The sequence below is a fragment of the Suricata suricatta genome, chromosome 1, assembly GCF_006229205.1.
Source record: "Suricata suricatta isolate VVHF042 chromosome 1, meerkat_22Aug2017_6uvM2_HiC, whole genome shotgun sequence".
NCBI lineage: Eukaryota > Metazoa > Chordata > Mammalia > Carnivora > Herpestidae > Suricata > Suricata suricatta.
Genome location: NC_043700.1, coordinates 58,169,859 through 58,187,479, shown reverse-complemented (window position 1 = coordinate 58,187,479; position 17,621 = coordinate 58,169,859). Strand labels below are relative to the sequence as shown.

Below are 17,621 nucleotides of genomic sequence, written 5' to 3'. Positions count from 1 at the left end.
GGTTATTAATTGGCCTAATTTCAACATCGCTGTGTTTCAGGGAAGAGGGAGGCTCGAGGAGAGAGACAGACAGGAGACAGTCAGGGGAGCAATCAGAACTCACAAGTCGATTAAGTTCACCATCATATTTGGGTGCAGTTTGTGGCACCCTAAAAGAATTACAGTAATAATTTAATATCAAAGACCACTGAGCAAAGTTAATCATAACAAATATAACAATAATGTAAAACTTTGAAATATTACAAGAATGACTAAAATGTGACATGGAGACTTGAAGTGATCTTAGAAAAACAGCACTGATAGGGGCCCCTGGGTGGCTCAGTAAGTTAAGCGTCCAGCTTCGGCTCAGGTCATGATCTTGCAATTCCTCCATTCAAGCCCCGCGTCGGGCTCTGTGCTGACAGCTAGCTCAGAGCCTGGGGCCTGCTTTGGATTCTGTCTCCCTCTCACTCTGACCCTCCTCTGCTCACACTGCCTCTCTCTCTCTCAAAAATTAAAAAAAATTAGCACTGAGAGACTTGCTTAATGAGGGGTTATCTCCAACCTTCAATCCAAAAAACATAATATCAGAAAAGCACAATGAAAAGAAACTGCAATAAAATGAAGTAGGCTGGATTTCAAGCTGGATATATCCTTTAGCTTTAAGACCTTCAGTTTTGCCATGTGTCCAACTTATATACCGGTAGTACATACAGGTTGTGAGGAGTAAATGAGATGACAGAGGAAAAGCACCTTGCATATAATAGATGTCAGGTATATATTATTAATGCCATTTTATTCCACATTCTATATATTTATTGTGCTCTTTCAGCCCCGCCAGATTGGCTGAAATGGATTATCTGTTGGGAATGGGAAGTGAGCAGCGGTAGAAGAAGGAATAAATGTTTATCAAATGCAAATTATATACACCAAATAACTTGTCTGCACCATTTCATTTAACTGGCATTATGCCAAAGTCACTCTTTCTATAACCACTACTTATAACTCTATTATGATAGTCTTTGATCATTTCATAATCCTTGCACCACAGGACATTCCTCCTGAATATAAGAGTGAAGTTCATTCTTCCAAGGCAGACTTCCTCAGTTTCTGGGACACTGCTTTCTCCTGATTCTCATTTCCACCTCTTTAAGCCCTCCATAGAGTCCTCTTCCTTTCATGGGCCCGTGCATATCAGTCTTTTCCAGACCTCTCACTTTTTACACCTCAGTAGATCTCCCATGTTTCTTCCAAACCAGCTCTCTCCCCTCAGATGCGTAAACACAAATGTGTCTACATTTGGATGGACCAGAGACTCCTTAAACACGTTGTGTCTAATATTGAACTTACTGATTTTCTTTTCTAAACTAGATAGTTTTACAAAGTTTTCATGCTGGTTTTATCATCATAATCTTTTCAGGAGTTATCATTAACTCTCAGCCACTTCATCTTACCTAAATTCAATCAATCAACAAGTCCTGAGCATTTTGCATCTAAAATATTTCTTAAATCCATCACCTGCTTCTTATCCTTAATACTTAAATCACTATCCTCTCAAGCCTCAATTATTGCTAACCTCCCTACTGCTCTTGCTTTTCCATTCCTGCACTGTCATATTTGACCTTCTCACATTCTAATTTAAATGTTTAAAAATCCAAATATATTTTAAAAATATAACCTCTCTTCTACATGTGGAATTTCTGAAAATCTTTGTAGACCGGTTTGTTCAAATATTTACTCAAAATATTATTTATTTGTTTTTTATTATTCATGAACATTTAAAATATGATTTACAAATAAACTAATCAAGCTAATAGTGAAAAGATGTGTTGTAATTTAAAAAAAACAAAAACCAGGTGGACCTTCAGAATATGCTCTTAAAATTATTTGTGGAGGCTTATGGAATATATTGAAATATAATTTTACTTTTGTAAACATTTTGAAATTGAAAAAATAGAAAAGTATATTTTACATTCTCTAACTTGTGAACAGAAACATCAATCACCGGGGCCAGAGTTAAGATGACTGGGTAATAGGGGGACGTTATGCTTGCCTTGTCCCTTAAACATAGCTCGATAAATATCAAATCATTCTGAACACCTAAGAAATTGATCTGAGGACTGACAGAACAACTAAAAAACTAGGAGTAAGGAGGCCACACCCTAAAAGCTAGAAGGTGCAGAGATATGATTTGTGGGTGAAAAGAATCATGAGTGCTGTAGAAGGGAGGGAGTCCTAATCACAGAGAGAAGGGAGAGAGAGGGCATGTGTGTAACATGAAGGGGATTCCACAAGAAAACACTTCCCCAAAACTATTGACTGGAAAACTGTGAAGAGCTGATCATTTTAAGTTTAATAAGCAACAGAGCTCAAAGTCTGAGGTTTTAGAAGTCCATGCCATTGCCACAGTGGATCAGAGTAAGCCTACAGATAGTCCTGTGGAGAAGGAAGACAGAGGCTTGGGAGTGGACAGCATGGACTGAGGATCCCCTGTGTCACACTGGCAGAGATAATTCCTCTTCTTGGAGTACATTTGAGAGAAATGACACTGCCTCTCAGTGCACAAGAGAGCCAGTGGGTGCCACTGAACCCCCCTGATCATTAGCATAAGGGAAGAGTCACCTGCTGAGAGCAGCTAACCTGGATACTGGCTTTTGTTGTGTTTTACCATAAATGCCAAGCTCTTGTGTATTCATGCAATAGCCCTTTTGGGACAAACCAGCACCAGCCACAGCATGGTGAGACCTTCACTCAAAAGATCAGACAGGTCTGCACCATGCTAGGTCCCTAAATTTGTAGTTTTGGAACCCAGCTGGCACACTTGAGATAGAACACAAAAGAACTGCTCTGCTGGATGGGCAGACAATTCAGACATAGACAGGGTGAAGGCAGGGATCTGAGGGATGCCTGCAACACATGAAAAGAGGCACTCCTTCTTCTATGAGGGCTTCCGAAATAGCACCATGCATGAACTTCCCTCTCAGCGGACCAGATAGTGGGCTGACACCATTTTTAACCCCTTGCCAATCAGCATGGTTGGACTTCAGTGAGTGGCATAGAACACACAGTGGAGGCTTGACTGCTTACACCAAGTCCCACCTCCTACCCTCTGTAGGTGCTTCTGAACTAGGACAAGTATACGGAAAAGCCAGAGCAGCATGAGTCTCTGTCACAGAAAACCAGCACTGACGGCCCCCCGACGTGTACCAAGTCTACTGACCATAGAGTGCTGTAAAATTTCAGCTGTAGTGCAAATGGATCCAGCCATTTTTAACAAGCAGGTCAAAACACACCTTGTTAAAACTTGGCACACACTTGGCAAGGTCCAAACACTCCCCACTGCAGGCAAGGTGAAACTCTACAAAGGACTAACCTGAGTGAAAGAGCAGCCAAAACACAACAGCTGAATGCACACAGCATACACAAGAAAACATTTCCTGAAGTGCCAGGCCCTGGTCTATATAGGATGTTTTGTTTTTTTAAATGTAGCCATTACTCGAAGAAACAGAAAACATAACAGGCTTTCCTAACAAACAGAAAACAGAGACTTAGCCAAAGTTCCAAGACAGGGGAATTCATCCCAAAAGAAGAACAAGAAAAGGTCTCAACCAGGGATCTAATCAAGACAGATATAAATAGTATGCCTAAACCAGATTTAATTTTTTAGTTTTTATTTATTTTTTTAAATTAATGTTTATTCATTCTTGAGAGAGAAAGAGAGAGAGAGAGAGAGACAGAGACACAGAGCACAGGAAGGGGAGTGGCAAAGAGAGGGAGAGACACATAATCAATCTGAAGCAGGCTGCAGGCTCCTAGCTGTCAGCACAGAGCATGATGTGGGGTTTGAACTCACAAACCCTGATATCATGACCTCAGATGCTTAACTGACTGAGCCATTCAGGCGCTCCGCCTCAACCAGATTTTAGAACAGCAATCATAAGTATACTAACTGGCTTGAGAAAAGCATGAAGAAACCAGAGAGGCCCTTGCTGCAATGAAGAAAGACCTAAAAACTAGCCAACCTGAAAAAACAAATGCTGTAGCTGTAGCTACAAACTATCTCTCCTGGTGCTTGTAGCACAAGTGACTCTGTGAAATGACCACAAGGGTGAAAGAAGTAGAGGAATGAATAAGTGATACAGAAATAAAGTTATGGAGATAATAAAGCTGAAAAGATGACAAAGGGAAAAATATCAGATTAGAAATGTAGACTTAGGAAACTCAGTGGCTCCATAAAGTGTAATAACATCCATAGCATAGGAATTCCAGAAGAAAAGAGAGAAAAATGGATGGAAGTTTTTTTTGAGTAAATTATAGCTGAAAGTTTTAACAGGAGGCACAGAGAACACCTATAAAAATCAACAAAAGCAGGCCAACACTAAGACATATCTAGTAAAAATTGCAAAGTACAGAAATCAGTAACACATTCTGAGAGCAGTAAGGGAAAAGATATTTCCAACTTACAAGGGAAGACAGATCAGATTCACAACAGACCTGTCCATAGAAACTTAGCAGGTCAGAGGGAGTGGTATGATATAGTCAACATACTGAATGGGAAAATTATGCAGTCGAGAATACTTTAACCAGCAAGGCTATCATTCAGAATAGAAGGAGAGATAGTTTGTCAGAAAAACAAAAACTAAAGGTATTCGTGACCACTCAACCAAACCTCCAAGAAATATTAAAGAGACTCTTTAAATGGCAAAGTAAGGCCAAAAGTAACAAAGACTGGAAGCTAACAGGGAAAATCTCCAGAAACAACTATTTTACAGGTAATACTAATGGCACTAAATTCATATCTACTCATAATCACTCTGAATGTAAATGTACTAAATGCTCCAATCAAAAGACATAGGATATCAGAATGGATAAAAATGAAAATGAAAACACAACAGTCCAAACCTTTTGGATGCAGCAAAAGAGGTTATAAGGGGAAAGTATACAGCAATACAGGCCTAAACGAGAAGCAAGAAAAGTCTCAAATACACAATGTAACTTTACTTAAAGGAGCTAAAAAATGAACAGCAAATAAGGCCTAAAACCAGGAGAAGAGGGGAAATAATACATATTAGAGCAGAAATAAGTGATATAGAAACAACGACAACAAGTAGAATTGATCAGTGAAACTAAGAGCTGGTTACTTGAAAGGATCAATAAAATTAATACACCACTAGCCAGATTTATCCAAAAGAAAATATAAAGGACTCAAATAAATAAAATCATGAATGAAAGAGGAAAGATTACCTCCAACACCATAGAAATACAAATAATTATAAGAGAATATTGTGAGAAATTATATGCCAACAAATTGGGCAATTTGGAAGAAACATATAAATCTTTAGAAACATATAAACTACCAAAACTGAAATAGTAAGAAATACAGAATTTGAGCCAACCCATAACCAGCAGAGAAATTGAATTAATAATAAAAAATCTCCCAACAAACAAAATTCAGGGCTAGATGGCTTCCCAGGGGGATTTCTACCAACTGTATAAAGAAGAGTTAATACCTATTTTCAAACTATTCCAAAATATAAAAATGGAAGGAAAACTTGTAAATTCATTCTATGAGACCAGAATTACCTTGATTGCAAAGCCAGACAAAGACCACACTAAAAGAAGAATTGTAGGCTAATATTCCTGGTAAACATGAATGGAAAAACATTCAACATGATGCTAGCAAATTGAATCCAACAGTACATTAAGAGAATCATTCACCATGATCATGTGGTATTTATTCCTGGGTTGGAGTGATGGTTCAATATTCACAAATCAATCTATGTGATACACCACATAAATAAAAGAAAGAATAAGAACCACATCATCCTCTCAATAAATGAGGGGAAAATCACATTTGAGAAAGTACAACATCCATTCTATATATATCTATATCTATATCTATATCTATATATCTATATCTATATCTATATAAATAACAAAGTAGGGATACAGAGAAACTTCTTCCACATCATAAAGGCCATATGCAAAAGAGCTATAGCTAATATCATTCTCACTGGGGAAAAAAATGACAGATTTTCCATTATAGCCAGGAACAAGTTAGAGATGTCTACTTTCACCATTGTTATTTAACATAGTGCTGGGAGTCCTGGCTTCAGCAGTTAGACAACAGAAGGAAATAAAAGTCATCCAGATCATCAAGGAAGACGTCAAATTTTCTTTATTCACAGAAGACTTAATACTCTATGTAGAAAACTGAAAATATCCACCAGAAATTTGCTAGAACTGATACATGAATTTAACCATGTCACAGGATACAAAATCAACATACAAAACTCTGTCATATTTCTCTACAGAAATAATGATGCAGCAGAAAGACCAATCAAGGAATGCATCCCATTTCAAGTCCACCAAAACCAAAAGATATCCAGAAATAAACCCAAAGAAGTAAATGATCTGTACTCTGAAAACTATAGAAAACTCAAAGAAATGGAAGATGACACAAAGAAATGGAAAAATATTCCATGCTCATAAATTGGAAGAAAAGATATTATTAAAATGTCTATACTACCCAAAGAAAGTCACACATTTAATGCAATCCATATCAAAATATTATCAGTATTTTTCACAGATCTAGCACCAACAATTCTACAATTTGTATAGAACCACAAAAGCTCTGAATAGCCAAAGCAATCATGAAAAAGAGAACAAAGCCAGAGGCATATAATTCTAGACTTTAAGCTATATTACAAAGCTATACTCATCAAGACAGTCTGGTACTGGCACAAAAACAGACACACGGATCAATGTAACAGAATAGAAAACCCAGAAATGGAATCTATGTGCCTACAACTATATGGTCAACTAATCTTCAACAGAGCAGGAAAGAATAGCCAATGGAAAATAGATAGTTTATTCAACAAATGGTGTTGGGAAAGCCAGACAGCAACATGCAGAAGAATGAAACTGGATCACTTTCTTACACCACACTCAAAATTCAAAATGAATGAAAGACCTAAATGTGAAATAAGGAACCATCAAAATCCTAGAGGAGAACACAGGAAGCAACTTCTTTGACCTTGCCAGTCACAACTTCTCACTAGACATGTCTCTGGAAGCAAGGGAAACAAAAGCAAAAAATGAACTAGTGGGATTTCATCAAGATAAAATGCTTCTTCACTGTAAAGAAAATAATCAACTAAAATAAAAGGCAGCCTATGGAGTGGGAAAAGATATTTGCAAATGACATATTTGATAAAAGGTTAGTGTCCAAAATCTACAAAGAACTTATTAAAGAGACAACACCCAAGAAATAATCTAGTTAAGAAATGGGCAGGGGCACCTGAATGGCTCAGTTGGTTAAGCATTGGCTTCGGCTCAGGTCATGATCTCATGGTTCATGGGTATGAGCCCCACGTTGGGCTCTGTACTGACAGTTGGCGCAGAGCCTGGAGCCTGCTTCAGATTCTGTATCTCCCTTTCTCTCTGACCCTTCCCTGCTCGCACTGTCTCTCTCTTTCTCTCAAAAATAAATAAAAAACATAAAAAAAGAAAAAAATGGGCAGAAGACATGAATAGACATTTTTCTAAAGTAGATATACAGATGACTAACAGATACATGAAAAGATGCTCAGCATCACTCATCATCAGGGAAATACAAATCAAAACCAGTGAGATACACCTCGCACCTGTCAGAATGGCTAAAATTAACAAAAGTAATAAGTAACAGTTGTTGGCAAGGATATGGAAACAGGGGAACACTCTTACACTGTTCTTGGTTCAGCCACTCTGGAAAACAGTATGGAGGTTCCTCAGAAAGTTAAAAATATAACTACCCTGCTACCCCAAAATTTTACTAATAGGTATTTACCCAAGAGAAAAAAAAATCTCAAAGAGGCAAATGCCCTCTGATGTTTAGAGCAACATTAGCAACAATAGCCAAATTATGGAAAGAGTCCAAATGTCCATCAACTGATGAATAAGTGAAGAAGAAATAAGATATATCTCACATCCTCCACAATGAAATATTTCTCAGCTATAAGAAAAGAATGAAGTCCTGCCATTTGCAGTAACATGGATAAAACCAAAGTTTATTACGGTAAGTGAAATAAGTCAGTCAGAGAAAGACAATACCATATGATTTCATTCATATGTAGAATTTAAAAACAAAGTATATGAACATGAGAGAAGGAAGAAAAATAGAGAGGGAGGGAAACCAGAAGGGATTCTTAACTACAGAGAACAAACTGAGGTTTGTGGGAGGAGAGGCAGGCAAGGGATAGACTAAATGGGTGATGGACATTAAAGAGAGCACTTGTGTTGATGACTGGGTATTATATGTAAGTGATGAATCACTAAATTTTACTCCTGAAACCAAATTACACTCTATGTTAACTAACTAGAATTTAAATAAAAACTTGAAAGAGGAAAAAACATCAATCACACAATTGAACTATTTATTTTTCCTTCTTCATTTTTAGACATTTGTAATGTAACAAATAATTTGATACATAATTAACAGAATATATTACTAAGATAAAGTTGGTCATTCAGTAAATTCTCTAAAAGTAATTCATCAAAAGTGTTAAAAGTAGTATCACCAAATAAAGAAGTATAGAATAATATATACAGTGTCTTAGCTCAGCTAAATTACTTATTCTAAATATATTTTACAGAAAAGGAATATATTTTCATGATTTTTTTGTTTTTAATTTATTCTAGTTTATGCTATCTTGTACAAAATACACATATCTCGAGTTGATAATCTATTTTTTCCTATCTTCTGAAATATCAAACCCATTTTTTTATGGAACTACATAAATACTTCATTGAATTTGCTTTCCTTTCTTATTTTGAGCCTTAAAATTATCATCAGGATCCTGGGAACTCATTGAAACTTTTGCAAACAGCTGGTAAATTACATAAAGAAAATAATTTAAACTCTAAAGTGTTATTCTAAAAGACCATTCAGAATATGTAATACTAATTTGAATGTATTTTATGATTTACAAAAAAAATTTTCTCAGAAGATCTTCTAAATACAAAAAAATTAGCTTCACTTCCACATTTGGAAAAATTATACTTCTATATTAGAAGTGGAATAGCAAACATGTCATAATCTTACATTATCTTTAATATTGGGGGGGAACAACACTGTTTAACCTAGGACAGATTATACTTACTTAGATACATATTTTGTGGATAGGGGGACAAGGGGCATGAGTATTAATGGGAAGAGTATGACTTTATCCTTTATTTGTAATTATATAATTATTATTTATTTTCTTCCTGGCACTAAACTTGAATGAAATGTGGTTTCTGGGTTAGGATATAAACCTCTACAGTACAAAGAAGACGAGACCAGTATAATAAAGATTCAAAGGCAGAGATAGTTTGGATAATAGTATTCCTCTGTTCAGTGCATATTTTATCTTGTGAATCTCTGGAAAAGGACTGGCCTATAACAAACTCTTAAGAATCTCAACATATCCATTTTGAATTCAGAAGTGTTCAGTTTCTGACTTCTTTCTGTTGTCTCTAATATTCAACTATAATTGATGACAGACCATATCACAGTGGACATTGATTCTGATTGGATTTGTGTCAGTTCTGATTTTCTGGTATCCATTCCATACTTGTTAAATATAGTGACTGTCACTCTTGCTTTTAGAAAGATTGTTTACATTGCATGTTGTAAAGAAATATTTTCAAATGGGGAGCCTGGGTTCTCAGCAGTTAAGCGTCCGACTCTTGATTTTGGCTCAGGTCATGATCTCACAGTTCGTGGGATCGAGACCCATGTTGGGCTCTGGGCCAAATAAATGGTAAATAAATAAATAGTAAATAAGTAAATATGGTAAAATGGTAAATAAATAAATAGCAAATAAGACCTAATGACCTATTTGCAATATAGCAAATAGAGAACAATATTGTATTATAATCATTAAATGTGCTATGAGACTAGAACTTAATTATTCTAACCACTAAAAAGAAATTATAATTATGCAACGTAATAGGTGTTAATTACAAGTATAAAAGTAATCATGTTATGATATATATATGTATCAAATTAATAGGTGTATGCCTTAAATTTAGTGTTATGTATCAAATATATTTCAATTAAAAATAAATAAATAAAACCATCCCTTTCCAGGTTATGTTTTGTTCCTGAGCAAATATTAATTTTAATCCAGAAATATCTTTCAAATACTCCAAAAGATTATGCTTCATTTTAATTATACATTATCATTAAACACTTCTCAGTAATTTTATTTTATTTTTCTGTGACTCTAATAAAATTAATGGAAAATTTATCACTTATGACTATCACTTTTTAAAATTTGTTTTAAGCCTTTATTTTATTTTGAATGACAGAGATAGAGAGCAAGTAGAAGAGGGAAAGACAGAAGAGAAGATACAGAATCTGAAGCCGGCTCCAGGCTTTGAGCTGTCAACACAGAGCCTGATGAGAGGCTCAAACCCACAGACCATGAGATCATGACCTGAGCTGAACTCAGACACTCAACCAAGTGAACCACCCAGGTGCCCCAAGAATATCACTTTTAATGGATAAGTATGCATGTTCTATAAGCATTTTAATTTCGCTGACGTTCAGTGTTTCCTATTAAAAATTCATCCCATCACACAAGGGATTGTTAAAAGTCCATAAGAGAAATAAATGTTAAAACTAATTCTTTTGCCAATTGGAAAAAGGCATAAATAAGTTCTTACTCAATGATCTTTCTTTAAACACATTCATTTATAATCATAGCACAATAATTAAGTAAATTGTGTTTCCTAATAGGACTCTGCATGATCTAGTGAATACAGAAAAAAATGACTGTGTCAGACCACAGACTGTGTCACATCCCCATATTTTGTCTTTTTGTGGTTAAAACTTATCATGTTTCTAGTTAGCATATTGATAGACGACTAATGACTTTACAAACCTGTAGCTCCCTAAATGTGTTCAACAACATTTCAATCAGTCTTAGACGAGGTATATTTCATTAAAAGTGGAGTTCTTTTTGTTTAGGTGGTTGACCTCTGACTCCACACATAGCTTTGATGGCACCAATGATCTCTGATACAGGAAGGACTCACAAAAATGCCTTCTCTACCTTGTGCCTGATGCAAATCCAAAGCAAGAACGAAAGCAAGGACAATGTTCTTGTAATTGTTGTTAAAGCCACTGTTCCTAAAAATGTGTGGCTGACATCAAGTCTCAGTGTTTGAAAAATGTGTCTCCCTGTCACCTTCAGCAGCAATATATGAATCAAATCTTTTCTTCTTTCTAGTAGCATTGTGCTAACATCACACAAATACACACAAATTTTGATATAAACTAAGTAGCAAAGGCAAGTACAGAAGAATTTAAGAGTTTTTAAATAAATGAACTCCACAAAATAATTGCTGAGACAATGAAGGAATGAAAGTACAGGTGTTGCCTTTTCATTAGCTAACAGACATGAAAAAAAAATGCTCAACATCACTCATCATCAGGGAAATACAAATCAAAACCACAATGAAAAATATCACCTCACACCTGTCAGAATGGATACAATTAACTCAGGAAATAAAAGATATTTGCAAGGATGAGGAGAAAGGGGAACACTTTTGCACTATTGCAGTCACTCTGGAAAAGTTTGGAGGTTCCTTAAAAAATTGAAAATAAAGCTATCCTACCCTAGCAATTGCACTACTAAGTATTTATCCAAAGGGTACAAAAGTGCTGATTCAAAGGGCACATGCACTCATTGTTTATAGCAGCACTATCAACAATAGTCAAATATGAAAAGAGCCCAAACATCCATCAATTGATGAATGGATCAAAGGAGATGTGATATATGTATGTATGTATGTATGTATATGTATGTATGTGTGTATATATATATATATATATATATATATATATATATATATATAATGGAATATTACCTGGCAGTCAAAAAGAATGAAATTTTGCTATTTGCAACAATGTGGATGGAACTAGAATAAATTATGCTAAATGAAGAGAGTCAGTCAGAGAAAAATAAATACATTATTTCACTCATGTGGAATTTAAGCAACAAAATAGATGAACATAGGGAAAGGGAAGAAAAAATAAATCACCCAGTCAAGCTAATTAACATTTCCTGTCCTCACATAGTTTCCATTTTGTGTGTGTGTGTGTGTGTGTGTGTGTGTGTGTGTGTGTTGTATGTGGTAAGAACACCTGATATCATTGTTTTAGCAAATCTGTACTATTCAATATGGTGTTATTAACCATAGTCGTCATGCAATACCTTGGATCTCTGGACTTATTCAACCTTCATAACTGAGGCTTTGCACCCTTTGACCAACCTCTTCCTATTTCCCCCATCTCCTCACCCTTGGTATCCACTTTTCTACTCTCTGATTCTATGTATTTTAAGATAAAAATTTTTTAGATTCCATATATCAGAAAGATCACATAGTTTTTCTCTTTCTTTTCTGGCTTACTTCACTAGTATAGTGTTGTCCAGGTTCATTCATGTTGCTGAATTTTGTGGGAACTTCTTTTTAACATGGAATGGGATATTAAATATCACTATTTCTCTAGTCACCCATCAGTGAGCATTTAGGTTGCTCCTATATCTTGGCTACTGTAAATAATGCTGTAGTGAGCATGGGAATGCAGATTTCTCTTTGAGGTACTGATTTCCTTCCTTGAATATATACCCAGAAGTGGTATTGCTGGATCATATGGTAGTTCTTTGTTTAGTTTATTTGATGAAACTGCATACTATTTTCCATAATGGCTGTGCCAATTTACATTCAAACCAATGGTGTTCAAGAGTTCCCTTTCTTCCATATCTTTACCAAGTTAATTTCTTTTACCTTTTTGATAATGTCAAAATCTTTTATGGGATCTTCCCCATTTGTATTGCTATCTCCACTCCAATCCAACATTTCAAATTACTAAGGTATGTGAGTGTGTTTAGATGTATATTAGGGGTGAGGGTAAATAGCATTAAGCTGATATTATTTAAAATTCATAAAATGTGGGGCATCTGGACGGCTCTGTCGGTTAAGCATCCAACTCTTGATTTGGCTCAGGTCATGACCTCACAGTTTGTGGGTTTGAACTCCACACTGGGGTCCATGCTGGTGGTGTGGAGCTTACTTGGGATTATCACTCTCCCTTTTTCTCTGCCCTTCCCTTGTTCTCTCTCTTTCTCTCAAAAGATAAACTAAAATAATTTTAGTTAATAAAAATTTAAGAGATTAGAAAGGTAAAAGCATAATAGCTATATAAATCCCATTATTAAAAAAAGTACTTGGGGGGTTAGAATACTCAAATTTGAAACCTAAAGGAAATAAGAGCCCTTTAAAGGATTTTTTGAATCTAACCAGTTAAGTGAATAACCAAATGGAGCACTCACCGCATATCATAAGTTTAAAATGCATTTTGGTTACAGACCAATGTAGTGTAGATCTAGGATATATTCCTTTGAATTCGGATTTGTCAGCTGCAAAATACACACTTTCTAAGGTCTTTTCCACTACTATCTTTGGTCCTGCAAGTATCTAAGATTTAGGGCTGCATTACATATTGTATGCAAACTCTGAAAAAAATTACCTATTCATAGTCCATGATCACAACTACGAATCTCATATTAACCTGGCTAGTAAAATATCGTAGCTTTAAAAATCATCTAAAATGTCAATCAATGGTTTCTGAATAAAGTTAGTTAGCCTTCCAAATAATCATTCTGTGTTTGTGACCAAGTGATAATCTTTTAAAAAATAGTGGGCAGGGGGAAGAAAGCAATACACCACAGGGACCTAGATGCATTTGGTCTTTGTAATTTCAATTTTATGAGTTAGGAAAACAAAAAATATACAGTTAAGTTACTGATTGATGAGAGATAAGTATGCCCATTTACCTATGCAAATACAGAATCTGGAATTTGAAAACTGTAAACTGTTTTCTTTTAAAAATTTTTAATGTTTATTCATTTTTGAGAGACAGAGTTTAAGTGGCAGATGGGCAGAGAGAGAGGGAGACACAGCATGCAAAGCAGGTTCTAGGCTCTGGGCTGTCAGCTCAGAGCCCAATGCAGGGCTTGAACCTATGAACTGTGGGATCATGGCCTGAGAGGAAATTGGATGCTTAACTGACTGAGCCACTGAGCCCACTCAGGTGCTCCTGTAAACTGCTTTTTTTTTTTTTTCTAATTTTGGTTACTTGCATGTATACGCTTGGACCAATTTAGGCATGTCCATTATTGAATACATTAGAAGAGAGAAGAAATTAAAAGTTTTTACTACATAAACAAAATATATTTTTAAATTATTTATTGAGACGAGAGAGAGAGAGAGAGAGAGAGAGAGCGAGAGAGAGACAGAATCTTGAGCAGGCTCTGCTCTGCCAGAACACAGACTGATGTGGGGCTGGATCCCATGAACCGTGAAATGATGACCTGAACTAAAATCAAGAGTCAGACATTTAACTGACTGAGCCACCCAGGCAACTCTTAAGGAAATACATTTTTATGTGTTTTAATATATTCCAAGTTGATGTGAAGAATTTATTCAGCTCTTAAGATAGTGAAAATATAATTTGTTGTCAATTTGACCTCAAACGTGGGAAGTCAGAAATATTAAAAAACTATTTCATTGTTGGTAGTTTCTTCCTTGCTTTTTCTAAAACAGAGACGCTATTAAATAGAATTTCCTGCACTTCCTAAGTCAGTCTACCAAAGGCATGCTTTTAATGTAAATGACAGTTGAAAGATTAGAAATGATACTGAACTAAATTCTACATTTCCCATGTCTCTTGGCCTTTGGCACTGTGTAGAAATGACATTCACAATGTTCTGTACTGCTTTTCCACAGCAGCTAGCAAAAAATTCTGTACTTTGCCCTGACAATCCATCAGAACAGGATTATTTTAAATTCTTCTTGCCTCTCTTTCCACACACACTTGAACACAAATGATCTTTATCCCCTGATGATATGGCTTTACAAAAAGGCTCCTTCTTGACATACTAATAAAGATATTGTACAAAGAATTTGAGCAATATTGTTTATTCCCAAGGGATCATTTTCTCAAATGTGTTACCTTCCATATTTAATTCATATTAAGTTCCTTTTGCAGTTTGTGGGAGAATATGATTAATTGATCAACTTCAAACATATCTGCTCATTTACAAGTAAGTTCACATGCAGAGAACCTTACTGAAGGTAAACCTTGTTGAAGGACATGATGTGTTAGAAGTATGTACTCATTACGATTACTCCTTTTCAAATATTATTAATAGCCTCCAATGAAAAGCTCGAGACATGGATACTGAATACCATCGTAACATTTCCTTCATACCTGAAGCAACTGTCAGAGGAAAATGTATTCAGTTATGCAAACAGAGTGGATATGAGGAAGAAAGAGATATGAAAGTAGTTCAGTTGAGGTCGTGCTAAACATCCTTATTTGGACTATGCTAGAACGAGTGGATTGGGATGGTGCAAGGGTGGGGAATCCAGAAGGAACCCGGCTCTGACACTGGCCACAGGCTGCTGTAGGGCAAGAGAGGTGAGGTTTCAGGAATAGGGCCCCCAGAAGGCAGCTTTAGACTCCTCTCCCACCAGTTGTCTCCATGCACATCTTCTGATGTCCGAGCACTAGATTACCATTAATTTGCATATCAATTTACTTTTAAGTAATAATATTGACCTAGTTGTGTTATTAAAGGTGATATGATGATATAATTTTTCACTTTTTAAATGTTTATTTATTCGAGACAGAGACACAAAGAGAGAGCACAGACAGGGGAAGGGCAGAAAGAGAGAGACACAGAGAATCCAAAGCAGGCTCCAGGCTCTGAGCTGTCAGCACAGAGCCGGATGCGGGACTCAAACTCACTAGCTGTGAGATCATGACCTGAGCCAAAGTCGGGCACCTAACCCACTGAGCCACCTAGGCACCCCAGTTTTCATTTTTAAATTGTCTTAAATATTACCTAATGAGTAAAGTCCAATATAAGTAGTACATTTAAAGTTCAAAGTTTTATAATCACTATACTGTATATATGAATATAATATTACACTGTACATTAGCTAATTGGAATTTAAAACAAAACAAAACAAAACAGTTATCATGGTATACCATGTTTAAGAAAATACATAATTTAGAGGTGCCTGCATCAACCTGGTCAGCTGAGTGTCTGACTTCAGCTCAGGTAATGATCTCATGGTTTGTGAGTTTGAGCCCCATCAAGCCCTCTGCTGTCATTGCAGAGTCTACTTCAGTTCCTCTATCCCCCCTCAACTGCCCCTTCCCCATCTCTCTTTCTCTAAAAAATATAAATATAAAAAATTAAAAAAGAAAATACATAATTTATATCAAATGAACTTCATATTAACTAATATTTTTCCTATCTGGGTATCCATTATTGATTTTCTATCAGAAAAAAAGTAAAAAATCATCTGTCTTCATCAAGAAATCACAATAATAATCATTAAATTATAAGATTCCTATGCTTATAAACTATATGATAAATGTTGATGACAATAGGTCTTCAAAATAATCTTTCACTTAAGGGAATACCTATACATTTCCTTCCTTATCTATAGTTGTGAAGAACTGAAACAAACAGCTATAGAGGTATTTTTAAAAGCATAAGCAGTACCTCAAGTATGTAAGTAATACTGTGTAAACTACAATAAATAATTTACAAAAGGTCAAATTTTATATAATAACACATACAGAGTTAAATGTATTTCATTATTTTATTATTAGACATCAAACTGATAAAAATAAAGATTTAAAGACTCCAGACCTTATCAAAAGAAAGTTTAATTAATTAAATTATTCTGTGGGAAAAATTTCATACATACAGATACTATATATATATATATACATATATATTTATGGGGGACCTCTTTATTTTAAAAGTTTCTTGCTAATTCCCTAGTTTCACATCTGATCAAACTCCATTATCCCCCACTTCTTTACCACTGACTTGCTCCAAATGAAAAAAAGGAACATCAAACACATTTTAGAAACAATAATTTATAGAAGGCATTGATTTAGATTTTTCATATATGGTGAACATGTAGAAAAGAGGCATCCAACAGTTACTATCAAACTAAGTAAAAATCCATAGAAATATGTCACTTGCTAAAACAACTGAGACTAAAGGAAAAAACAACTGCATTTACAAGGTAATAATGTTAGGGTAGTAAACTTCATTGCGTATTTTAATGACAACATATATTGGAAAACATTTTAATAGAGAAACAAATGTAAAACTATAAATACATATTTATTACTTACCTCTCTTAATATTTCTGCTTGTACTCGTGGTCCTATCTGATGGACACGGGCAACGTCCCTCACATTTGACTGAGATCTGTTTTCCTAAGACACATGCCTGATATTCTAGTTTGCACTGCATGCAAAGAGAAAAAAATAGTTATTTAGATACATTAGTGAAATCAATAGAAAGTCATACGCTATGTAATTGTGCTACACATGCTATGGTAAAAGGCAAACTAATAGCATGGAATGAAGAACGTTACACTGGATTTCAAATCTATGAATTCTTAATTCCTAACTGTGGTATTTAGAGCTAGTTCCTTAAACGTTCTCAGTCTCAACTTTTTTTTTCATACGAATAATTGGGATAATAACATGGAACCTACCGAGTTTTAAGAATCAAACA

The 17,621-nt window shown here is 35.3% G+C and overlaps 1 protein-coding gene across 3 annotated transcripts in view; it reads right to left on the bottom strand.

The window, feature by feature from the left end:
- Window positions 1–17,621, bottom strand: part of SPOCK3 (SPARC (osteonectin), cwcv and kazal like domains proteoglycan 3) — a 451,052-nt gene that overhangs the window by 121,554 nt on the left and 311,877 nt on the right. For all 3 annotated transcript variants that reach the window (XM_029939086.1, XM_029939096.1, XM_029939103.1), the window contains one exon: window positions 17,234–17,348. In XM_029939086.1, coding sequence (XP_029794946.1) covers window positions 17,234–17,348 — 115 coding nt within the window. The remainder of the gene's footprint in view (window positions 1–17,233; window positions 17,349–17,621) is intronic.